This window comes from Sarcophilus harrisii, chromosome 5 (assembly GCF_902635505.1).
Source record: "Sarcophilus harrisii chromosome 5, mSarHar1.11, whole genome shotgun sequence".
Taxonomy (NCBI): Eukaryota; Metazoa; Chordata; class Mammalia; order Dasyuromorphia; family Dasyuridae; genus Sarcophilus; species Sarcophilus harrisii.
In genome coordinates this window covers 67,510,117-67,537,291 of record NC_045430.1, presented here as the reverse complement: position 1 = coordinate 67,537,291, position 27,175 = coordinate 67,510,117, and the positions used below count along the sequence as shown (strand labels likewise).

Here is a 27,175-nt window from a genome sequence, read left to right as displayed (position 1 = left end):
GGGAGGGGGGGGGGGTAAGAGGTGAAAAATTGGAACAAGAGGTTTGGCAATTGTTAATGCTGTAAAGTTACCCATGTATATATCCTGTAAATAAAAGGCTATTAAATTTAAAAAAAAAAAGTACCAAAAAGTAAATGAAACAAAATAGAAATTGGCTCAAAGATAGCTTGTCACCTCTTAAAAACTCCAATGGAAAAAATATTGTCAAAAAATAATCCTAAGGAAAATCTCCCCTAAATTAATATATAATAGTTCTTCCTCCTTCTCCTAGTACCACCAAGTATAGTGTCTGGACAAGGTCCAGCATGTAGGATCTGAGTAAAATGAAAACATTAGATTTCTGGAATCTTCCACTTATAGGATAAATGAGCCTACAGGGTGAATATTAAAAGTAGCCTTGCTCATATAAGGAAAACAAGACCAGTGGCTGAGGTCATATTTGACCTCAGGTCTTTCTAATTCTAGGGCTAGTGCTCTTGTCTACTGCACCACCTAGGTGTCCCAGTTCTATCAGGTACCAACTGTAATATCACCATATAGGCAAAAGGAGGCAAAGTGTAACATATCTTTTAAAGAATTTTTTAATTTGAAGAATTCTTAAAATCCCATTTGCCTCTCATTATTCTTAGATAATTGGTCAATTTATATAAGTAACTCCAATGTAGATTTTCATAACATCTGGTATTTGCTAATGCTACATTCAAGTTTTGAAAATAGTTTCAGTGTGCTAATAAGTGGAGAAATATTTCAAGTTTAGGAAATTACTCTTGCTTTTCTCTTTGGGAATATGCACTTGGACTGGGAAATTTTTTGGGTCAAAGGAAACTTGAACTTAGTACTTAAGAACATATCAATTAGTTTACTAAAAGCTAATGGAATGTAAGTTGAATAATAAGAAAACATGGCTTATAAAACCATAACTCTGTTTCTAATTTAATCATTTTACAAAAGAAAAAGAACAGGCTTTTTTTTAGATGTGTATGAACTTTCTGAATTTTTTGCAGTTTCTTAACTTTGCGGTCAATTTCTGTAGATTAACATTAGGAGAGATGGCTTTTTGAACTTGTGGGATATCAACTTCATTTATTTCTATTCTTTGTTGAACAAAATTTTAAACAAGGACCTAAAAAGAATTTATCGCAGCTCCCTCCTAAAAATGTTGTGAAGAAATAAGTTCACTTATTGTACAGTAAATCAATAATGTATAATAAATAAACAAAAATGAACAGGGTTTAAAACAAGGAAAAGACTTATTTGGGGGATTTTATTTTATATATATATATATATATATATATGTATGTATGTATATATACATATATGTAGTCAAAAATGTCTTATAATTGAAATATAGTACATTATTAAATGCTTAAATGACAGTTTCTGCTCTGCCAGTGATTAGGTACCATGTGACCTTGGAACAGATGTTAAAACACTCTGTTTTAGAAAGCTCCCTATGAAAAATTTCCAGGATCAAATGAATTTATAAATGAATTACCAAATATTGAAAGAATTTGAAGAATAATTAATTCCAATACTATATTAAATATTTGAAAAAATGGGTTAAAAAAGGAGTCCTATCAAATTCCCCCAAAACACAAATATGGCCTTGACACCTAGCTAGGGAGAACAAAAAGAGAAAAATAATTATATACCAGTTTCCATAATGAATATTGATGTAAAAACTTAAGTATCATGCTAGCAGAAGATTACAGAACTATATCATAAAAATCATATACTATGACCAGGTGGTATTTATGCCAGAAATGTGGAACTTGTTCAATATTTTAAAAAAATTAAAAGCATATTGGACCTATCAATAATAAAAGTCATGAGACTATATTAATAGATAAAGAAAAGACTTTTGACAAAATATAGCACCTATTACTACTAAAAAGATTAGAAAGTATAGGAATAAATAGAGTTTAAAAAAAAGACAAGTAGTACTTATCTGAAATCAAAAGTCATCTATAAATGGCATGAATTAATAGTTTTTCCATTACAATGAGCAGGGAAATAAGAATGCCCATCATTACCATTATAATTCAGTAGTGTACTAAAAATGCTAGACACGGTAATGAGACAAAAAAATTAAAGGAATAAAGAAGCTGTAATGAGGAAGCAAAAATGTCACTTTTTGCACAAATATAGTTAGGTATACTTAGGGTCTCTAAAGAGTCAACAGAAAAAAAATCAAAACAACTAACAACTTTAGCAAAGTTGCAAGATATAAAATAACACAAAATCATCAGCATTCCTAAATTTTACCAATCAAACCAAGCAGGAAGAGACAGAAAGTGAAATTTCATTTAAAATAACTTCAGACAGTAAAAATCATTTGGGAGTTTACCTGCTAGGACACAGCAGATACATAAGCCACATAAAACTATATGAACAGAATTACAAAACATTTTTTACTTAAATAAAATAGATTAAATAATTTTAGAAATATTAAAAGCTCATGGGTAGATTGAAACAATCAGTATAATAAAAATGATAAAATGACCTAAACTAATGTATCTATTCAATGTCAAATGAACCAAACTACCAAAGAATTACTTTAAAAAGCCAGAAAAAAAATTCACCTTTTCATTTTAAAGGTCAAAAATATCAAGAGAATCAATGGGAAAAAATAGGATAAGAAATACAGTGATTGATCAATGGAATAGATCAGGTATAAATACACAGAAAGAAATTAGCACAGTAATTTAATGTATGATAAACACAAAAATTCCAGCTACTGCGGCAAGAATTTACTATTTAACAAAAACTCCTGAGAACACTGGAAGCGTTCTGGCAGAAAATGGGCATGGACCATTTATCAAGATAAGTTCAAATAGCTATATCGCCACCTCACACCTATCAGATTGATGCAAAAGGAGTCAGTAAGAAGTGAAAAGTGAGAACACTGGAACACTAAAGCACTGTGGGTGGAATTGTGAACTGATCCAACCTTTCTGGACAGCAATTTGAACTATTCCAAAAGAGCCACAAAACTGCATACCCATTGATCCAGCAATACCACTATTGGATCTCTATCCCAAAGAGATTAAAAAAAGACTGGGGTAGGGGGCTTACTTAGTTGTACAAAAATATTTACAAGCAGCTCTTTTCAGGGAGTCAAAGAATTGGAAATTAAGGGGATATGTATCAACCAGGGAATGGCTGTGATAAATGACTGTAATGGAATACTATTATGCTACAATAAATGATTTCAGAAAAACCTAGAAAGACTCACACAAACTGTGAAGTGAAGTGAAGTAAAACAAATCAAAAGAACAGAGTACATTGTAACAGTCAAACTGGACAATGATGAACCATGAATGGCTTAGTTATTCTCAGCAATAAAATGATCTAAGATAATTCCAAAGAAAAATGTTATCCATATCCAGAGAAAGAATTGATGGAGATTGAATACAAATCAAAGAATACTACTTTTCATTTGATTTTTTTTCATAGGTTTTTTTTGGGGGTTGGGGGAGAAAGTTGTCTATGTCTTCTTTCATAGCATGACTAATATCAAAATATGTCTTGCATGGATGCATACGTATAACCTATATCAAATTGTTTACTGTCTCAGGGAAGAGTGAAAAGAGGCAAAGAATTTGGAATTCAAAATTTTAAAAAGCAAACATTAAAATTTGTCTTTAATGTAATTGGTGAAAATAAAATATTTTTAAATGGGCATGTAAGTTAGACATAAAAAGTGAGATCATAAGCAAATTATGAAAACATGGTAAAAATCACTTGTCAAAACTAGGGATGGGTAAAGAGTTCATAATCAAGCAAGTGAGAGAAGATCATAAGAAGTAAAATGAATAATTTTGATTACACAAAATTTAAAAAGCTTTCATATAAACAAAACCAGTATAATCAAAATTAGAACACAAGCAGGAAAGTGGAAGGGAAGAGGGAACTTATAAGTGGTTTCTCTGAAAAAGGTCTTATTTTCAAATATATGAAGAACTGAGCCAAATTTATAAAAATAAAATCCTTTCCCAATTGATAAATGGTCAAAGGGTATAAACAGGCCATTTTCAGAGGAAGAAATTATGGCTGAAAGAAATGATTATTTCTGTCTCATATCAACAGTCAATTATTACAATTAGGGAACCTTTTCTTCTCTGTCTTATTTCATGATTCAATCTGTCAAGGAAGGGACTGATGGAAGAAAGATTAACATCCTCCTCACTTTGAGGATTGCTACTTCACTAGCTCTTCAGGGGAAGGGAGAAGAGATTTATTTTTTAATATTTAATCTTTCTAAACCATCTTAGTAAATATTTGTAGTCAGAAGATAATTAAGTCTAACTGATTATAGTGAATGAGCAGTCAAAACCTAGTCCTTCAGGTTTACTTCTAGAATATTGAGAATAGTAATAGTAGTAGTAATCCCCCTTTGAATGAGTATACAAGTTGGAAGAAATAGGGTATACTGGTAAATATTTAACAACCGCATCTCCAAAAAAAGTGACACTTTTAAGTTTTGTCTGCATTTTTTTCATTTTCTCTATCACTTTTTAAAGCCTAGACAATCAACAAAACAATACATCAACCCCTGATTTATAAGTGTTTACTAACAATTGATTCATAGGCCAATTAAATACAAACTGTCTCCTGCATATTCCTCTGTGTATGTGTGTGTGAGACAAAGCAAAAAAAATTAATTCAGAGAAGGGAGCAAAGGAGGCATTAGAATTGGAGGATAAGCAAAGACTGCTTTGCCTGTAGGAGCTAATATTTGAGCTGAGCTTTGAAGAAAGCTATAAGTTCTAAGAGAAGAGAATTCATACCACAAAAGTTTTGAGGGTAGGTAAAAGATGGAATTTATGGAAATACACAAAGATGAGAAGTGTGACATTGTGTAAAAGGGACAATAAAAAAAAACCATTTGGTTGGAATGCATAGTATACAAAAGGAAGTGATATGTATGTATGTAATACATCTGGAAAAGTAATAAGGATCCTAGGAACAACAGATACCCATTGGAACTTTTAAAATGGGAGAGTGACATGAACAAACCTGTATCTTAGGAAAATTAATTTGCTAGCTCTGTGGAAGAGAGATTGGAGCTGGATGCCAGAAAGTCAGACTGTAAGAAGGGATGGATGATGAAGGCCTGAACTAAATTGGTTTCCATGTAAAGGAGAGAAGGGGACAAATTTGGGAAATATTGCAGGGATAGAACCCAGAAGATGTAACAACTGATTGGATGGAGAGTGGTTGAGAATTTAGAATGAAAATGTCCCTGAGGTGACTAAGAAAGGTCAGAAAAGGGATGGGTGTGGAGGAAATATCTGTTTGGGATGTTCTGATTTTGAGACATTTATGGGATATTCAATTCAAAACATCCAGTAACCAGTTGGTTGCATGGGAATGGAACTCCAGACAGACATGTCATAATAATAATTAGTAAAGCTATTAATAAGATTTATACATTTCCTCAATGTTAGTAAGACATTTTACAAATGCTATCTTATTTTATCTTCAACCTTGGGGGACAGGTGAAACTGTGGCTGAAAAAAGGTTAAACTTGCTCAGGATTTCTAAGGCTAGATTTGAATTCAGGTCTTCTCAGCTCCAGATCCAGTGTGCTTTATTCACTCTATAATCTAGCTACCTCTATATGTAAAAATGCTCATGTATAAATCTGAGTTATTTTCATAAAGATTTTAACTTAATGCATAGGATCACACTGTGTACAGAAAGAAGAAAAGAGGATCTAGGGGAGCTTTGAGGACATCCATTTAGGAAGGAGTCATGTATGGTGATTCAGCAAAAGAGTCTGAGAAGGAATAGCAGACAAGGAGAAAAAAAGTCAGGAGAGAACAGTGAGAGTACCGAGAAGAGAAAATATTTAGGAAGAAAGAGAGGTCAACAAAGGTGAGAATTGAGAAAGGGCTTTGGCATTCTGCCATAGAGGTCTCTGGTGACCTTATAGAGAGCAATTGCAGTTGAGTAATGAAGTCAGAAGTCATATTGCATGGGATTGAGAAATGAGTGATAAAGGCAGTGGAGATGATAAATACAATTTATTTCTAGAATTATGATTGTTAAAGGGAAGAGAGATGTAATATGCTAGCTTGAGGGGATGATAAGTTCAGATTCAGGAGGTTTTTTTTGTTTTGTTTTTAAGAATATGGAATACCTGGTAGTATTTGTTGGCCTTGTTCTATTAAATGTCTTTTTACTTTTTCCTACACAATTTGTTTTTTAGAATCATATTTTACTCATTCTTTCTTTTGAACTACCCATTTACTAGTGACACCTTAGAATACAGTAGGTAAGAGGCTAATAGATATATAGAGAGAGACTTATGATTAAAAAGAGAACTGGGATGATTTGAGGAGTGAAGGCATTGCTGAAGGACAGGAAGAGATCTCTAAATCTCCTGACTGGTGAACAGGAAGATCATCTCTTTATCAAGGACTAGAGCAAAGGAGACAACCTGTCAAATACTTGATATAGCCTACTTTTCCTAATCAATCAAGAATATGATTTTCTTTAAAAAAAAAATAAAGAACAACAGTATCTGAAATTCTCACATTATGAAGATAGTGTAAAGATGACAGTAATGTAATCTGGCATTGAGAAAAAAAATTTTACCTCCTTCTCTCTGAACAATGTGATAGAGATGGACATTTTGGAGAATGCATTCTAGGTCTTGGTCATTATATCCTTTCTCATGCATATCATCTACAGAGTCAGGGTAAATAACTTGATCCCGAAGCGTTCCAAGAGACATGTAAGGCCTGTAAAAAACCCAACAAGTTGGCAATGTAAGTATCAAATCAAACAAACAGCACAATCAGTGTATTAACTTAGTTGGGCTATAAACTTCATTATATTTTAAATACTATGTTTCTAGAATAATAACATGAGGATAATTTTTTTAAATCAAAGGTAACTTAAAGATAATATATTTATATAAGAAATACTTAAGATATAGTCCAAGTAAAAGAATATTATAGTGTGGTACTTTTAGTGTAAAAACACATTTTACTGGTCCTTGTTTCATTTTACTTGATAACATAGCTTCTTAAATTTACCTAACAACTGAATTTCTTTGTTAAAACATTTCTCAATTTTGTGATTCAACATAAAGGAAAATAAAACAATTTATTAAAACCCTAAATCAACATTGGGGGAAATTCGCTTATCTACCAACAGCCAGCTAGAAAGCTCTACAGATTTACAGAACAAAAGGCTTTGCTTTGGTCTGAAATTCCTTCTCTATTTATTATTCTGCAGGCTTCAGACTAAGCTAGAAGTAGGAACTGGGACCACTACTATTGCTGCTTGGTTTTAAACTTGCTCCTTCTCTAGACATATGGCCTAGATAAGGTTCATGATCACTTCTCAATTTTAGAATGCTACCTCTGAGTACAGATCTCCTCAGTCTGCCCTGGGCCTATGACAGAGAATTGGATTGTGGCATCTATTCCTGTATCAGGGACAAGATAGGAGTAAGCTAAATCTTGCAACAGCAGGAGTAACAACAATGGAAGAAAATAGGAACATTTGTAGTAATTTCTGAGGACCCCAGTTGTGGATCAGAGAGGAGTACCTGAGATCAAGGCCCTGGATAGAGTTCAGAAAACAATAGTATGTAGAAAAACCTAAAGCCTAAGGTATTATCCCCTATACCTTGGGACTAGAGCCAGATTCTAATACCAAGTTAATTAATGAGAAATAAGCACTTAAAATGAGGAGAAAAAAAAAAGAGAGATAAAGAATTCAACCATAGATAGCTATTGTGGTGATAAGGAAGGTCTGGGTTCAAATTATTGCCATCTCCACAGAGAATTCAAAATGTAAAGCAATAAATTTCCATTTCAAGAAAGCCTATATAATAAATACTACATATTGTGTTAGCTGTCCATCTTTTCTTTACTTCCTTGTAGCATTTTGTTCTCTGCTGTGTACTTTTTACTTTATTCTTTTTCCCCTCTTTCTCTACCCCCCATTCCTTATCTTTGTCAAAAAGGCTACAATTAAGCATGGATACATTTAAATATAAATAAATATACATTTAAATATATATTCTCTCTCTCTCTCTCTCTCTCTCTCTCTCTCTCTCTCTCTCTCTCTCACACACACACACACACACACACAAGACTCTTCCTTGTTTGTCCTTTTTTTTTTTCTGAAGGTGGATTAACATTTTCCTTCATAAGTCCCAGTCTTCCCATACTTTTCTAAATAAGCTAACTCATCATTTCTTACACCACAACAACATTCCAATCTTATACTGTCTATTTACTTTAGTCTAAAACGATATTGATTACTGTGGTTGGCTTATAGCATAGTTTCCCTATTTTTTGTCTGAGATCATGATTACTGTCCCTGCTTTTTCTTACCTAATAAATTCTGCTCTTGATCTTTATTATTTTGTTTGTGTGTATCTCTTGTTCCTATCCCTACTAACTCTTCTGCTTTACTACTACTCACTACTTTACCCTTCCATTATTACATGTCACCCTCCCACTCCCAGGATCCCTTCCTTATCCTCTCCACTCATACTTTCCCTTGCCCTCTTGGGTGTATGTGTTGTTCCCTCTATATTCCATTTTCCTTAATCTCTACACCATTCTATATCCCCCCAGTTCCTCATCCTTTTATTTCTTCATAAATTTAGAAGACTTTTATTTCCCTCTAAAAGTATATGTTATTCTCTCTTTAATTAAAATCTAAAGTGAGTTCCCTCTAAAATCCCTCCCTTACCCTCTCCTCCCTTTCTATCTTTTTAGGCTCTTATCTCCTCCCTTTCTATATTTTTTAGCCTCATTTCTTTCTGAATTTAGAAAACTTTTATGTCCTGAGTATATGTGTATTGTTCCCTCTTTAACTCATTCCTGATCAGAGGAGGGTTCCAGAACTAGCATCCCTTCTCCCCCTTCTAATTTCTCTGTCAGTTTTTCCTCTTATGCCTTGTTCTATTAAATGTCTTTTTACTTTTTCCTACACAATTTGTTTTTTTTTCTTTTTTTTTTTTTAATTTAATAGCCTTTTATTTACAGGATATATGCATGGGTAACTTTACAGCATTAACAATTGCCAAACCTCTTGTTCCAATTTCACCTCTTACCCCCCCACCCCCTCCCCTAGATGGCAGGATGACCAGTAGATGTTAAATATATTAAAATATAAATTAGATACACAATAAGTATACATAACCAAAACGTTATTTTGCTGTATAAAAAGAATCAGACTCTGAAATATTGTACAATTAGCTTGTGAAGGAAATCAAAAATGAAGGTGTGCATAAATATAGGGATTGGGAATTCAATGTAATGGTTTTTAGTCATCTCCCAGAGTTCTTTTTCTGGGCATAGCTAGTTCAGTTCATTACTGCTCCATTAGAAATGATTTGGTTGATCTCGTTGCTGAGGATGGCCTGGTCCATCAGAACTGGTCATCATATAGTATTGTTATTGAAGTATATAATGATCTCCTGGTCCTGCTCATTTCACTCAGCATCAGTTCGTGTAAGTCTCTCCAGGCCTTTCTGAAATCATCCTGTTGGTCATTTCTTACAGAACAGTAATATTCCATAATTTTCATATACCACAATTTATTCAGCCATTCTCCAACTGATGGACATCCATTCAGTTTCCAGTTTCTAGCCACTACAAAAAGGGCTGCCACAAACATTCGTGCACATACAGGTCCCTTTCCCTTCTTTATAATCTCTTTGGGATATAATCCCAGTAGTAACACTGCTGGATCAAAGGGTATGCACAGTTTGATAACTTTTTGAGCATAGTTCCAAACTACTCTCCAAAATGGTTGGATTCGCTCACAACTCCACCAACAATGCATCAATGTCCCAGTTTTCCCGCATCCCCTCCAACAATCATCATTATTTTTTCCTGTCATCTTAGCCAATCTGACAGGTGTGTAGTGGTATCTTAGAGTTGTCTTAATTTGCATTTCTCTGATTAATAAGGACTTGGAGCATCTTTTCATATGACTAGAAATAGTTTCAATTTCTTCATCTGAGAATTGTCTGTTCATATCCTTTGACCATTTTTCAATTGGAGAATGGCTTGATTTTTTTAGAATCATATTTTACTCATTCTTTCTTTTGAACTACCCATTTACTAGTGACACCTTAGAATACAGTTTATATTTCCACATTTGAAAAGTAACAGCTCATCCTTATTGAGTCCCTTGTAATTATTCTTGGATTTCATAAGTCAAATTTTCTATTGAATTCGGATTTTTTTGCAACAAAAGATAATAGAAGAGAAAAAAAGGAGGAAGGGAAATAGAAAACCAGTAATTATAACTGAATATGAATGGGATAAATTCACCCGCAAAAGGGAAATTGATAGCAGAATGGATTAAAAATCAGAATCTGACAATATAGTTCTAACAAGAAATAAAGGACTCAAGTAAAATTTTACTTTATGGCACACAAAAAGGCATCAATCATGATCTCAAAGTTAAAGTTAAATAGATTTACCTAAAAGAGATAAACAGATAAACTACATTATTATAAAAGGGTCCTTAGGTAATAAAATAATATCAATACTAAATTTATAAGCATTTATAATATCCAAATTTTTAAAGGAAAAGCAAATGAATGAAAATAGATAATGAAGCTATAATAATGGAAACTTCTACCTTTACCTCTCAAAACTAGACAAATTTAACCAAAAAATAAATAAGGAAGTCAAGGAAACGAACAGAATCTTAGACAAACAATATATGATAGCTATCTGGAAAGAAGAAAGGAATATAGCTTTTTTTGAATAATACATAATACTTTACAAAAATTGATCATATGTTAGAGCATAAAAATTTATAATTAAATGAAGAAAAGGAAAAATACCAAATGCATTCTTTTCAGATCATAATGAAGTAAAAATCATATTTAGCAATGGACTATGAAAACAAAGATTAACAATCAATTAAAGATTAAACAGCCTAATCGTTAAGAATGAGTGGATTCGACTTCTCTAAAGAATTTATACTGAAAAATTTTATCCATACCCAGAGAAGAAATTGATTGTGTCTGAATACAAATTGAATCACACTCTCTGTCTCTCTTTTAATTTAATTTTTCTTGAGTTTTTTTTTTTTTATTGTGATGGAGTGTTTTCTTTCACATCATGACTTATATGGAAATGTTTTTACATAGCTTCACATGTGGTTTCTGAATGGGGGTTGGGTGTGAGAATAAGGAAAAGAATCTAAAAAATTATGAAAAATTGTTTTCAATGTAACTGGGAAAATATTAAATAAAAAATAATAAATTAAAAGTAAGCAAAAATGAGTGAATTAAAGAACAATTTATAGAAATAATAAATAATTTTGCTAAGAGGATAACAATACTGAGACAATACACCAAAACCTATGGGATGCAGCAAAACTAGTAAGGATAAGAAAAGCTGTATCTATGCATGCTTATATCACTAAAATAGAGAAAAAAACCAGGCCAATGAATTGGCTATGCAATCAAAAACAAAAGTGAAATTACAAATCCCCAAGTAAATATCACATTGGAAATATTAAAAATTGAAGATGAGATTAATAAAACTAAATGTAAGAAAATCATTGAATTAACAAACAAAACTAGGAACTGGTTTAATCCAATAAAATGGATAAATCACTGGTTAATATATTTTTTAAAAGAGAGAGGAAAATCAATTACTGGTATCAAAAATGAAAAGTGAAATTACTACTAATGAAGATAAAAATTTTAAAAAGTTATTAGAAGTAGATTTGCCCAATTATATGCCAATCAATTTAACAATTAAAGTGAAATTGAAAAATACTTACAAACATGCAAACATGTAGAAGAGGAAATAGATATCTAAATAACCTATTTTAGAAAAAAGAAATTAAATAAGCCATAAATGAGCTTCCTAACAAAAGAGGATGAGAACAAGGTAGAATTCTAGCAAAAACATAAAGATCAACTAATTCCAATATTAAATAAATTATCTGGAATAATTGACAAATTTTTTTTATGAACCAGAGGAAAAAGAGAGAAAGAAACAGAGTAAAAGAGTAAAAACAGAGAAACAGTTTAATGAATATGAATACATCATAAATACCAGCCAAGAGACTATAACAATGTATCACAAAAATTATACATAGTGACCAAGCGGGATTTATACCATGAATGCATCGATTATTTAACATGAGAAAAACCATTAACATAATTGATTATATCAATAACAAAAGTAACAAAAAATCTTATGATTACCTCAGTAAATGCAAAAAAAGCTTTTTTGGAAAAAAAATACACTCATTCCTATTAAAGATATCTGAAAGCAAAAATATAAATGGATTTCCCTCCTTAAAACGATAAGAAATATCTACCTAAAACCATCAGCAAGCATTCTTTGTAATAAGAATAAGCCAGAAATCTTCCCAATAAAGTCAGGAGGGAAACAAAATGCCTACTATCATCAATACTATTTAACATCATATTAGAAATCTTAGCAATAGCAATGAGAAGAAAAAATTGGACGAATCAGAATGGGCACTGAAGTAATAAAACTATTTCTTTTTGTAGCTGACAAGATGATATACTTGAAAAATCCTAGAAATTCAACTAAAATTTTAGTAGAATCAATATTTTTAGCAAATAAGCAAGATTTAAATTACCCCCCCAAAAAAATCAGGATTATTCTATATCAACAGCTAAATTCTGAAAGAAGAGATAGCAAGAGATACTACATTTAAAATAATTGTAGAATATATAAAGTCACTGGGAGCATACCTGTCAAAATAAAGTCAAATTTAAATAATTGGAGAAATCTTAACTGTTTGTAGGTGGTAGAGGCAATATAATAAAAATGACAATTCTATCTAAATTAATCTACTTATTCAAAGCTATTCCAATTAAATTACTACAAAATTATTTTATTGAGTTAGAAAAAGATAATAGCAAAATTGTTTGTAAGAATAAAAGGTCAGAAATATCAAAGGAATTAATTTTTTTAACTGTAAAGGAAAAGGTTTAGCATTACCAGATTATACACTACATGTCAGAAGGTAGTTTTGATAATTACTATCTGATACTGGCCAAGAAATAGAATAGTAACTTTATATTTGACAAAAGAAAAGACTTAAACTTGTGAGATAAGAATTCATTATTCAAGTATTTTTGGAAAAAGTGGAAAGCAGTCTGGCTAAAATTGGGTACAGGCCAATATCTTACACCATTTACTAAGATAAAGTCAAAACAGATGCATAATCTAAATATAGATAGCATAAGAAAATTAGAAAAATATGGAATACATTACCATGTATTCCATGATAATAGGATGGATAGGAAAAGAATTTATGAATAAAAGAGATAACATTATGAGATATAAAATAGATAATTTTGATTATATTAAATTAAAAAAGGATTTGTAAAAATAAAACTCATGTAACCAAGATTAGAAGAAAAGTAGAACAGAGGAGGGAGGGAGAGATTTTATAGATGGGTTCTCAGATAAAGGTTTCACATCTCAAATAAATAAAGACCTTTGTTAAGTGTTTAAAAATATGAGTAATTCATCACTGATAAATGGTCAAAGGATATGAACAGTTTTTCTTTGATACAGAAATCAAAGCTATTTAAAGTTATGTGAAAAATGCACTAAATCATTATTTATTAGAGAAATGCAAATTAAAACAACTGGGAGATGCCAGATGATATCTAATATCATCTGGCATTTATCAGATTGACTAAAAGGATAGAAAGAGAAAATATCAAAGGTTGGAGAGTATGTGGAGGAAAAATGGGACAATATACTCCTGGTGGAACTGTGAACTGATCCATTCATTTTAGAGAGCAGTCTGGAATTTTATGCCTAAAGAGCTATAAAACTGTGCATACCCATTGATCTGCAATATCAGATCAAATAACTGTTTCCAAAAGTAATTTCAAAAATAGTTACAATAACTGTTTTTGTGGGTTTTTTTGTTTTTTTTTTTTTTGATGGTGGCAAAGAACTTGAAATTCAGGAGATGTCTGTCAATTGGGGAATGACTGAAAAAGTTGCACCATGTGATTGTGGTGGAATAGCATTCTGCTCTAAGAAATGACGAGCTATTGAGGTACCACTTCACATCTTTCAGATTGGCTAAAATGACAGGAAGAGATAATGATAAATATTGGAAGGTATGTAGGAAAACCTGGACACTAATGCACTGTTGGTCAAGTGGTGAAACAATCCAATCATTCTGGGGAGCAATTTAGAACTATGTCCAAAGGATTATAAAAGGATTTTTGATCCAGCAGTCTCAATACTGAATCTATTCCAAAGAGATTATAAAATCAGGAAAAGGACCCACATGTGCAAAAATGTTTGTAGCAGCCCTTCTTGTAGTGATAAGAAATTGGAAATTGAATGATATTTATCAACTGGGAAATGGCTGAACAAGTTATAGTATATGAATGCAATAGAATATTATTATTTTATAAGAAATGATGAGCAAGCTGATTTTAGAAAAGCTAGAAAGACTTACATGAACTGATGTTAAGTAAAGCAAGTAGTAACGAGGACATTATATATAGCAACAACAAAATTATGTTATGATCAACAGTGATGGACTTGGCTTTTTTCAACAATGTGGTGATTCAAGGCAATTCTAATAGATTTGTGATGGAGAGAGTCATCTTCATTTAGAGAGAACTCTGGAGACTAAATGTGAATGAAAACACACTATTTTCATCTTTTAATAAACAAAAACAATAGTAAGCCTTATTTTTTTTTCCTTTTTAGGCTATTAAAATTGTTAAATCAGCAAAAAAAAATTAGCTAATAAACAATTTGAAATCATATAAAATTTTATATACCTTTTGTTTGTGATTTTGCTTTCCTTTGAGTTATAGAAATATGAAATTCTTATCTTATAGGTAGAACGAGTTTCTTTGCTGATGATATGATGGTATACTTAGAGAACCCCAGAGATTCTACTAAAAAGTTATTAGAAATAATCCACAACTTTAGCAAAGTTGCTGGTTATAAAATAAACCCCATAAGTCATCAGCATTCTTATATATCACTAACAAAATCCAACAGTCAGAGTTACAAAGAGAAATTCCATTTAAAGTAACTACTGATAGTATAAAATATTTAGGAATCTATCTGCCAAGGGAAAATCAGAAATTTTATGAGCAAAATTACAAACCACTTTTCACAAAAATTAAGCCTGATCTAACCAATTGGAAAAATATTAAATGCTCTTGGATAGGGCGAGCAAATATAATAAAGATGACAATGCTACCCAAAGCAATCTATTTGTTTAGTGCTATACCAATCAGACTCCCAAAAAACTATTTAATAACCTAGAAAAAATAACAACAAAATTCATATGGAAAAAAAGAAAGGTCAAGAATTTCAAGGGAATTAATGAAAAGAAAATCAAATGAAGGTGGCTTAGCTGTACCAGATCTAAAATTATATTACAGAGCAGCAATTACCAAAACCATTTGGTATTGGCTAAGGAATAGATTAGTTGATCAGTGGAATAGGTTAGGTTCAAGGGATAAAACAGTCAACAAATATAGCAACCTAGTCTTTGACAAACCCAAAGACCCCAGCTTTTGGGATAAGAACTTACTGTTTGATAAAAATTGCTGGGAAAATTGGAAACTAATATGGCAGAAACTAGGCATTGACCCACACTTAACACCGTACACCAAGATAAGGTCAAAATGGGTTCATGACCTAGGCATAAAGAATGAAATTATTAATAAATTAGAGGAACACAGGATAGTTTACCTCTCAGACCTGTGGAAGGGGAAGGACTTAATGACCAAAGCAGAACTAGAGATCATTACTGATCAAAAATAGAAAATTTCGATTATACCAAACTGAAGTTTTTGTACAAACAAAACTAATGCAGACAAGATTAGAAGGAAAGCAATAAACTGGGAAAATATTTTTTACAGTCAAAGGTTCTGATAAAGGCCTCATTTCCAAAATATATAGAGAATTAACTCTAATTTATAAAAAATCAAGCCATTCTCCAGTTGAAAAATGGTCAAAGGATATGAACAGACAATTTTCAGATGAAGAAATTGAAACTATTTCTAGTCATATGAAAAGATGCTCCAAGTCATTATTAATCAGAGAAATGCAAATTAAGACAACTCTAAGATACCACTACACATCTGTCAGATTGGCTAAGATGACAGGAAAAAATAATGATGATTGTTGGAGGGGATGTGGGAAAACTGGGACATTGATGCATTGTTGGTGGAGTTGTGAACGAATCCAACCATTTTGGAGAGTAGTTTGGAATTATGCTCAAAAGTTATCAAACTGTGCATACCCTTTGATCCAGCAGTGTTACTACTGGGCTTATATCCCAAAGAGATTATAAAGAAGGGAAAGGGACCTGTATGTGCACGAATGTTCGTGGCAGCCCTCTTTGTAGTGGCTAGAAACTGGAAACTGAATGGATGTCCATCAGTTGGAGAATGGCTGAATAAATTGTGGTATATGAATATTATGGAATATTACTGTTCTGTAAGAAATGACCAACAGGATGATTTCAGAAAGGCCTGGAGAGACTTACATGAACTGATGCTGAGTGAAATGAGTAGGACCAGGAGATCATTATATACTTCAACAACAATACTATATGATTACCAGTTCTGATGGACCTGGCCATCCTCAGCAACGAGATCAACCAAATCATTTCCAATGGAGCAGTAATGAACTGAACCAGCTACACCCAGAGAAAGAACTCTGGGAGATGACTAAAAACCATTACATAGAATTCCCAATCCCTATATTTATGCCCACCTGCATTTTTTATTTCCTTCACAAGCTAATTGTACAATATTTCAGAGTCTGATTCTTTTTATACAGCAAAATAACGTTTTGGTCATGTATACTTATTGTGTATCTAATTTATATTTTAATGTATTTAACATCTACTGGTCATCCTGCCATCTAGGGAGGGGTGGGGGTAAGAGGTGAAAAATTGGAACAAGAGGTTTGGGAATTGTTAATGCTGTAAAGTTACCCATGCATATATCCTGTAAATAAAAGGCTATTAAATAAAAAAAAATATTTAGGAATCTATCTGCCAAGGGAAAATCAGAAACTTTATGAGCAAAATTACAAACCACTTTTCACACAAATTAAGTCTGATCCAACCAATTGGAAAAATATTAAATGCTCTTGGATAGGGCGAGCAAATATAATAAAGATGACAATACTACCCAAAGTAATCTATTTGTTTAGTGCTATACCAATCAGACTCCCAAAAAACTATTTAATAATCTAGAAAAAATAACAACAAAATTCATATGGAAAAACAAAAGGTCAAGAATTTCAAGGGAATTAATGAAAAAAAATCAAATGAAGGTGGCTTAGCTGTACCAGATCTAAAATTATATTACAGAGCAGCAGTTACCAAAACCATTTGGTATTGGTTAAGGAACAGATTAGTTGATTAGTGGAATAAGTTTAGGTTCAAGGGACAAAACAGTCAACAACTATAGCAACCTAGTCTTTGACAAACCCAAAGACCCCAACTTTTGAGATAAGAACTTACTGTTTGACAAAAATTGCTGGGAAAATTGGAAACTAATATGGCAGAAACTAGGCATTGATCCACACTTAACACCGTACACCAAGATAAGGTCAAAATGGGTTCATGACCTAGGCATAAAGAATGAGATTATACACATGTACAATAAGTGTTTCAAGAAAGAATATGAACTTGTGTCCTCACACCAGAGACACTATAGCATGCTGACTACTATCAGCAAAGAAGGATTCTGATCTGGATTAGCAACTTGACTATACTTATTGTATTTTATCCTCCATTTGACAGTCTTGAAGTTTTCTATCTATACTTGTGTTTATTTATGTATTTACATATGCATACAATGCTGAAAGTAATAATAAAAATGATAATGTCACATAAAAAAATGAGATTATAAATAAATTAGAGGAACGCAGGATAGTTTACCTCTCACACTTGTGGAAGGGGAAGGAATTTATGACCAAAGAAGAACTAGAGATCATTACTGATCACAAAATAGAAAATTTCGACTATATCAAACTGAAAAGTTTTTGTACAAACAAAACTAATGCAGACAAGATTAGAAGGGAAGCAATAAACTGGGAAAACATTTTTACAGTCAAAGGTTCTGATAAAGGCCTCATTTCCAAAATATATAGAGAATTGACTCTAATTTATAAAAAATCAAGCCATTCTCCAATTGATAAATGGTCAAAGGATATGAACAAACAATTCTCAGATGAAGAAATTGAAACTATTTCTAACCATATGAAAAGATGCTCCAAGTCATTATTAATCAGAGAAATGCAAATTAAGATACCACTACACACCTGTCAAATTGGCTAGAATTACAGGGAAAGATAATGCAGAATGTTGGAGGGGATGTGGGAAAACAGGGACACTAATACATTGTTGGTGGAATTGTGAACACATCCAACCATTCTGGCGAGCAATTTGGAACTATGCCCAAAAAGTTATCAAACTGTGCATACCCTTTGATCCAGCAGTGTTACTACTGGGCTTATATCCCAAAGAAATCTTAAAGAAGGGAAAGGGACCTGTATGTGCACGAATGTTTGTGGCAGCCTTCTTTGTAGTGGCTAGAAACTGGAAACTTAGTGGATGCCCATCAATTGGAGAATGGCTGAACAAATTGTGGTATATGAATATTATGGAATATTATTGTTCTGTTAGAAATGACCAACAGGATGATTTCAGAAAGGCCTGGAGAGACTTACATGAACTGATGCTGAGCGAAATGAGCAGGGCCAAGAGATCATTATATACTTCAACAATAATACTAGATGATGACCAGTTCTGATGGACCTGCCCATCCTCAGCAATGAGATCAACCAAATCAGTTCCAATGGAGCACTAATGAACTGAACCAGCTATACCCAGCGAAAGAACTCTGGGAGATGACTAAAACCATTACATTGAATTCCTAATCCCTATATTTTTGTCCACCTGTATTTTTGATTTCCTTCACAAGCTAATTGTACAATATTTTGGAGTCCAATTCTTTTTGTACAGCAAAATAGCGGTTTGGTTATGTATACTTATTGTGTATCTAATTTATATATTAATATATTTGACATCTACTGGTCATCCTGCCATCTGGAGGAGGGGATGGGGAGTAAGAGGGGAAAAATTGGAACAAGAGGTTTGGCAATTATCAATGCTGTAAAGTTACCCATACATATAACCTGTAAATAAAAGGCTATTAAATTAAAAAAAAAAAAAAAAGAATGAGTTCATAAATGCAAGGAAAACATGTTGAAGTTGTGGTCTTTTAATTGTTTAAGTTCTTTTAGAGTCCTTGGACAATTTTCCTTTGAAATTATTTTGTCTTTTTAATATATATATATATATATATATATAGTTTATTTCATATAACCTACTTATCTCCAAAATTGTTATCTAAAATACTATCATAAAATAAGTATAATAAATGAGTGAGAATTCTTAAAATGTTCACTGTGAAAAACTTCCTGACTAGAAATCTTAGGTACAAACAAAAATATATAATAAAACATCTATTATAGGCTTGTTAAAATATCTATTATAGACATTAAATATATGAAATTTTATCGTGTTTCATTACAATTGTACCTTCTTGGAAGCAAAAAATTAAAGTATTGGCATTCAAAAAATGTTAGTTAAGATTCTACTTGTAGATATTACACAAAGCTAGATCACAGAACAATATAACCTAGATTTCTAGCCAAGTCTGAACTATTTTTTTGCATTAGGCTATGCTAATTGGTGGTGAGAGTGCTAATGAAACACTGCATGACTTTTATAAGGGATGGAGCTAGCACAAAAGCTTTGGAAGAGAGTCTTCATTTTTTTTGAGAGTAGACATATGGTTCCATATTTTCTTTTTGACATATTCCAGAGAGGAAAAAGAGAAAAAGAAAGACTCTCTTGCAGATATATTGGATAAGTTACCTTCTCAATATGTCTCTGATTACATGCTTGTCTCTCTAGAAACTTCAGGTTAATTTCTCCTTGTTGAGATAATGGCATTTTTCTTGGTAAAGCTGAGATTTCTTCCATCCAGAAACAGCTCATTCACTCTGAGTATTTTCTGGTATATTCTAAGTCACGTAATTTCTCTGATTTCTGCTTTATATGTTATTTGCTACTTGTTTTTATCTATTCACTATTTGTGATATTCTTATGTATAATTTGTATTTGATGGAAAGGGGCTACGTCTATGAATATAAGTCATAAACTACCCTTTAAGGCATTTTTGGTTCCCAACCAATCATCTCCCTAGCCGCTAGCAATATTTAGAGGTCAAATAGAAATAATTTCCTCTCAGAGAAGAGAGTGGTAGCTTTATGAACTAGTCTCCAGTTTCCCTCACAGTAGGAATCAGTCTCTTAAAGAAAAGTGGATAACATTCCTGAGACTCCACCAATATCTCCTTCATTGGGTCATCTGTCTAGATAGTTAAACATCCCATGTGGAGATACACATTTTATCTGGGTAGCACATATTTTATAACTTCAATATAAGCATAGAAAAAAGAAAAGCCCCATCTTTATCATCATCCTCATACCCTTTGGGAAATATTTATTGAGAGCATAAGAAGACTGTCAGTTTGGACATTTCTCTCAACCAGATCAATTCTTGAATTTGGTATGATAATAAATTCATTTTTAAAAATTTCTGGCAGGTTGATATCTACAATTCAGCCTATTGTAATGACAGTCTTCCCCCCCCCCCTTTAATAGTTAAATGACACTTTTGGATTCAAATTACAATGCCTAATAGAAGCCACTATGGCCTAAGACAATCCTACTGGAAAAAATCTGAAGACCAAATAAATAAAGGTAAGGGATCTTCTAAATGATTATAGGCAGGTTTTGTTTATTTGCTTTTTGATCAACACTTCCCAGGCTTACTGACTCATGTAGGCTCATGTAATCTGATTATTTAAGAGGACTGCCAAATCTGTCTAAACAAATTAAGAGATATTTGTGCATGCTTCTGCTCATGTCTGGATTTGCACTGCTTTGTATTTTGTATTTGTAAACTTTAAGCTATGACAACATAGATCCTTTATTTAACAGCTAGTTTTCACTTACCTAGTAAGAGAATAAATCAATTCTAGCCACACAAATTACTTGTGATTCTGAAAGTGATTAAGAATGCTCTAAAATCAAGGAAGATTCAGCTAACTCTGTGAAACACTTACAGGTACATTCTTTTTTTGGCAAGGCAATTGGGATTATGTGACTAACCCAGAGTTACACAGCTAGTTAAGTGACAAGTATCTGAGACCACATTTGCACTCAAGTCATCCTGATCCCAGGGTCAGTGCTCTATCCACTGTGCCACCTAGTTGCCCAAGGACACTTTCTTTATATATGCCCTTAACCTTGAGTAACACATTAAGCCTAAAATTGGTTGTTGGCCTTCATTCTCCAAGATAACATTACTATAATAGACTCAAGGTACTAAAGCTGATCACACTTGGAAGGATCTACCACAGATCAGGCACAAATAGTTTATGGTTTGATAACTGACCAGGAGCTTAATTGCTCTCAGATCCTTTAGGAATTCCAGGAACCTGTGGCTTTCTCTCCAGGAATTCCCAATTGACATAAAGTGATAAATTTGGCATTTTTTTTCTTGTTTGATGTTGACTTGTTTAACATATATGAATTTGTTCTGTGTTTATAATTTATAAACTGTATATAGATGGAATATGCCAGAGCAGAGAACGGCTTCAAGTCCTAAGTTACATACCTGAGCAAGAAGCAAGTTCAGATTGAGGTCTTAGTTCCTACTTCTATCTTGGTTTGAAACTTACAGAAGAATAACTAGGGTAGACATTTCAGATTAATAGAACATAAAGTCCTAATCAGCATTGCCAAGTGTCTGACAGGGGCTAAATTCAGGGTGATAGAATAAAAGACTCAAACTAAAATCCAGATTAGGAAGTTGTAGAGGGCAGACAAGGGGAGTGGAGGAGACTTTGCCCTGAATCAGATCTCTTTCAGAGCACTAAATGGAGGCCTCAGTCAGGGCTGTCACTGTTATCCTAGAATAATGTAATATTCAATACTCAGGGAAAGCAGCAACAGTAGTAATCTAGACTTTCCCTCCAAAAGTGGTCAGAGCCCAGCTATAATATCAAGTCAAAGTGAGGAAGCAGACTAAGCAAACAATAAACAAAACAAGAGAGGAATCTCAAGCAAAGTCTCAAAGAAAAACATACCTTGTTCATAAGTCTTATTAACTTCCCTGAAAGAAATGAAATCAGAGTTTTAAAAGAAATTATAAATGAAATCAGAGTGCTAGAAGAAAAAAATGGAAAAGAAATGAGTTATGGAAGAAAGAATTGTAAAGAGCATTAACAGTATAGCATGAGAAATATAAAAATTAAGGCAAGAAAAAACATGAAAAATTAAAATGGCAGCTAGTAACTCTAAGAGACAAGAATTATTTAAAATAAAGTCAAAAAACAAAAAAGGCAAAATATCTCATACCAAAAACAAATGAACTAAAAAAAAGATGAAGAAAAAATTTAAAAATCATTGGATTTTTTGAAAACCCTATCTCCAAAAAAGAGCCAGGACATCATGTTTCCATAAATATTAAAAGATGACTGTCCAGATTTCTTAGAACTAAAGAGCAAAGTGGAAATAGAAAGAATTTAAGGAAGAATGACCTCCTTAAAGAAACTTCCAAACAAAAACTCTCAGGAATACTATAGCCAAAACTCAGAGATTCAAGGTCAAAGAAAAATTATTGCAGGCACTTAAATTTATTCTGTATAACTTCTTTACTGATCTCATTTATAGTTAGTTAATTTTGTCCTGTAACTGCCCCAAACCATGATTCTTTGTCTCTGAACTTAGTTCAGAAATTCAGGTGACCCCATAATGAGTTAAGTTTAGAAATCCAGTTTTACTAATCATTGTTCTATTCTTGCTATCCTTGCTATCCTTGAAAGATGCAGATGGACATTAGGGAGTCTGCTCCATCATCTCTATTATCTCTAATAGGCCAAAAAAATTAACAAAAAAATAAAATTTAGCTTCCCTCTGAGTTAGTTATAATTAATGGAAAAAAAACTGTCATCTATCACACATTCAACTTCTAGGAAAAAATACCAAGACATGTAGTGTTATCTTTACGCCCTGAAGCTAGCTGTAAGAGATATACTGTCTACCCTTGCCTATCCTTGTACTATTCAGGAGGGTTCCATTTCCTTCCCAGAAACCAGGGAGTCTGCTCTCTACACAATAATGCAAAAAATAATCAAAGAAAATTGTCCTGGAGTAATAGAATATGAGGAGAAAGTAGAAATAGAAAAAATCCACACAAAGTAGAAATAAAAAAAATCCACTACCTCAAAAAAGATCCTACATGAAAAACACAGAGCAATATTATTGCTATTTCAATACCTCCAGATCAAAGAGAAAATTCTTCAAGAAACAAACAAAAAAAATAATTCAAATATGCTAGAACTACAACTAAAATTGTACAGAATTTATCAGCAGCTACAATAAAAGACTGCAGGTTCTAGAATAATATGTAATGACAATGAAAAGAACAAGGCCTATGACCAAAAATATCATATCCAGCAAAGTCAACTATAATATTGGATGAAAAAAAAATGGACTTGGATGTCAAAAACTATCTTTGCATATATTTTGAAAATAAAAGGCTATTATTTTTTTAAAAGAGAGAAAAAGGAGGTTTACAACTGAAAATGACTAAACAAAAGAAATAAGAAAAATACTGAATAAAATAGCACCTTAAAAACCAGAATCCACCTAAATGGCACAAACATTCACTAAAAAAAAAAAAAAAAAAAAAAAAAAGAACTCCTTGAAAAGTAGAATTGGCCCAATAAAAGAAGGGATACAAAAGCTAACTGAAGAAAATATTCCTTAAAAATTAGAATTGGACAAGTGGAAACTAATTACTTTCTGAGACATCAAGAAACAATAAAATAAATAAAAAGAAGAAAAAATAGAAGAAAATATGAAATACCTCATTTGAAAAACAAATGACCTGGAAAATAGATCTAGAAGGCATACTATAAGAATTATTGGCCTATTTGAAAGCCATGATCAAAGAAAGAACCTAGACATCATTTTTCAAAAAATTATCACAGAAAACTGCTCTGATATCTTTGATCATGATATTTTTGAGGGTATAATTGAAATGGGAAGAATTCACTGATCATCTCCTATAAATGATCTATATGAAGTGATGCAAAGTGAAGTGAGAAAAAATGGGAGTTCATTATACACAATAACAGCCATGTTATTGATAATCAACTGTGAAAGATTTGGCAACTCTGATCAATCACAATGATCCAAGACAATTCTAAAGGACTCAGGATGAAAAAAATGATATCCATTTCCAGAGAGAAAACTGATGAATTCTTAGTGCAAATTGAAGTATAATTTTTCCCTTTATTTTTCTTCTAATTTTTAAAAATATGACTAATATGGAAATGTTTTACATGACTTCACATGTAGAATTGATATACTATTTCTGGCCTTTTCAACAGATGGGGGAGTGGGTTGGGGAATGGGACTTGAGAGAAGGAGAGAATTTGGAACTCAAAATTTATAAAGAAAAGAATGCTATAAAAATAATATATTGAAATGTTAAAAAAAAAAAAGATAAATACTTTTCTCAAGTTAGCTCTGAAAGATTTAGTTTGGAAAGTAAGATATATTAACTACTACTTCAAAATAGTCAGTTGTCCTTTTTGTTAAATACTTTACCTGACACTTCCTTCTTCAGTGGTCAAAAAGATTAGGGAAATGTACATACTTGTCTACAAAATACCTGCAATGACTGATATACTGTTACTATCAGTGACCATACTATTCTCCATGTTAATTAACATCACTAATTGCATGAGTAAGTAATTGATATATGCTTGCCATCTAGGGGAAGGGGTGGAGGGTGGGAGGGAAAAATCGGAACAGAAGTGAGTGCAAGGGATAATGTTGTAAAAAAATTACCCTGGCATGGATTCTGTCAATAAAAAGTTACTATAATTAAAAAAAAAAGTAATTGATATAATCATGGTTCTTGGTACTGGTAACTGGAATGAAATGGAACCATACTGGTATCTTGTTGTCCAGTCATTTAGTCATGTCCAATTCTATGTGACTACATCAAATGGGTGGGGGTTTCTCAAAAAAGATCCTGGAGTTGTTTGCCATTTTCTTCTCCTTGTACATTCTCATTTTACAGATGAGGAACTGAGGCAAATAGGGGTAGTGACTTTGATCACACAGCTAGCAAGTTTCTGGTACCAGATTTAAACTCAGATTTTTCTAACTACAGGCCTGGTGCTCTATTCACATACCACCTAGCTGCCCCTTCTATTACAAAACTTAAAACTGAGAAACAAAAAGAAAGCTGTATATACTGTGCTAGAGAGTTTTAAAAATTATTCTTTTTTTAAAAACCTTCCCAATTTTTGTCCTAAGACAACTGATTGATATAATTTAGAGATCTAACAAAGGAGCTAAGTGTCTTTACTGTTTTTGAGAGATAAACAAGATTAAATTAGCACTGTACCTTACATATGGTAGGTATTTAATGTTTTCTGAATTGAATTGAATAGAATACCTTTTTGGGGATTGTGGTCACAATCTGAAAAGCACGTCAAAGCCTTCAAATTGCCCAAATGAGGGGATCCTAATTTTAAAAGCACCAAGTGAATTTGGGTAAAATTGATGTCATTTTTGCACCAGAGTATGATATGAAAATTCTCTTCTCCTTATTAATGAGTAAGGTTGTCTATTAAGCTGCTACACTACAATGAGATAGAACATGATGTGAGGTAAAAAAAAAATGTCTTAAATGAATAGATATATGCCATATTTCACTTATTAGTGTTGACTTGAAAGTTCAAAGAATTAAGAATCCCTTTTAATTTATGGCCATACAATTATGTCCAAGTGTTAAGGTAAGCCGATCATAACGTACCGTCTATTTTAGGGATTCTGGGAAGGTTGCATTAGGCAAATTATCATAATGTATAAACCATCAAGCCCCTGACATAGTCTGATTTATTCATAAATACTCCTCCAATAAAGCCAGATATTAGCTATAGAAAATTAATAGTCAACTTTTGATCTAGTTTCAATGTGTACAAAAATATGAGATTAGTGTAATTGTAGAATATGATAAGATATGCTGATTTAAACAAAAAATAGGAACTATATACTCTAGATGAGAGTTATATTGAAAATCTCAAGATAAATACACTTAGATAAATAGATATATCTGGATAAATACATATGTATATAAACACAAAGATATATAAATATTCAATATATTTATTTTGTAATGACTATGACTAAGATCACATTATTTATTAGCCAGCTGATCAACAGAAGAATGATTTTAATCTGTACCACCTTGATCCAATTTAAATTTGCTCATCTTTCTGGCTTTCTGGCTACTATTCAGAAGATTAAAAGGTTATAAGCTTAAGTCCGTTGGAGTGCTGGGTTCTATTCCTGCTTACAGCACTATTTTCTGAATTCTAATTCAAGATCATGCTCTTAAATCTTATGTCATATGGCTTACTGTTATATAGGGCAGAGGGGATGTTCTTTTCTTCATTGTTTTGCTGCATCTCATGTATTAAAGTAAAATGCAGAGAACACATTTTGAGCAAAGTGGACACAGGAATCCTTGTGTCTACGATCCTTCTGGCAGTGTGGTGCTTTTGGTAAAGAGTCTTTGAACTAGAATAATATGTCCTGTGACCGATTAGCAAATATAAAAATGAGATCCTAAAAATGAATGAACATAGATTACTTTTACAATTGTGCTCAGCACAAAAAAATGGAGAATGTAAAGTGTCTCCTCCCACCCCTTCAAACATTTCCCATTGTCCTTTTAGAAATATTGAGAAAACATTTTTTAAAGTGTTGTTGTCTAAAGCTTTTGAATTAATAAGAAAAAGAAACCCAAATTAGTTTCTTTCTACTTATCAATTCTGAAGAAGTATTTTCTTCCCAAGATCAGTCCAAGAAGAAGGACTCCTTATTTTGGGGATGACAAAACAAAAACAAGGAAAGGCAGGTGGTTGTGATTGATTCACCTAAGAACAATGGCTTCCTTCCCACTTTCCCAAAGACGATTTTATATTAATCAGAAGGAGGTGGTCTCTTTGATTACT

General features: G+C 32.3%; 1 protein-coding gene across 3 annotated transcripts in view; it reads right to left on the bottom strand.

Annotated features, from left to right (window-relative positions):
* Nucleotides 1-27,175, bottom strand: part of ABCD2 (ATP binding cassette subfamily D member 2) — a 108,113-nt gene that overhangs the window by 47,392 nt on the left and 33,546 nt on the right. For all 3 annotated transcript variants that reach the window (XM_031940465.1, XM_031940466.1, XM_023504672.2), the window contains exon 7: nucleotides 6,604-6,749. In XM_031940465.1, coding sequence (XP_031796325.1) covers nucleotides 6,604-6,749 — 146 coding nt within the window. The remainder of the gene's footprint in view (nucleotides 1-6,603; nucleotides 6,750-27,175) is intronic.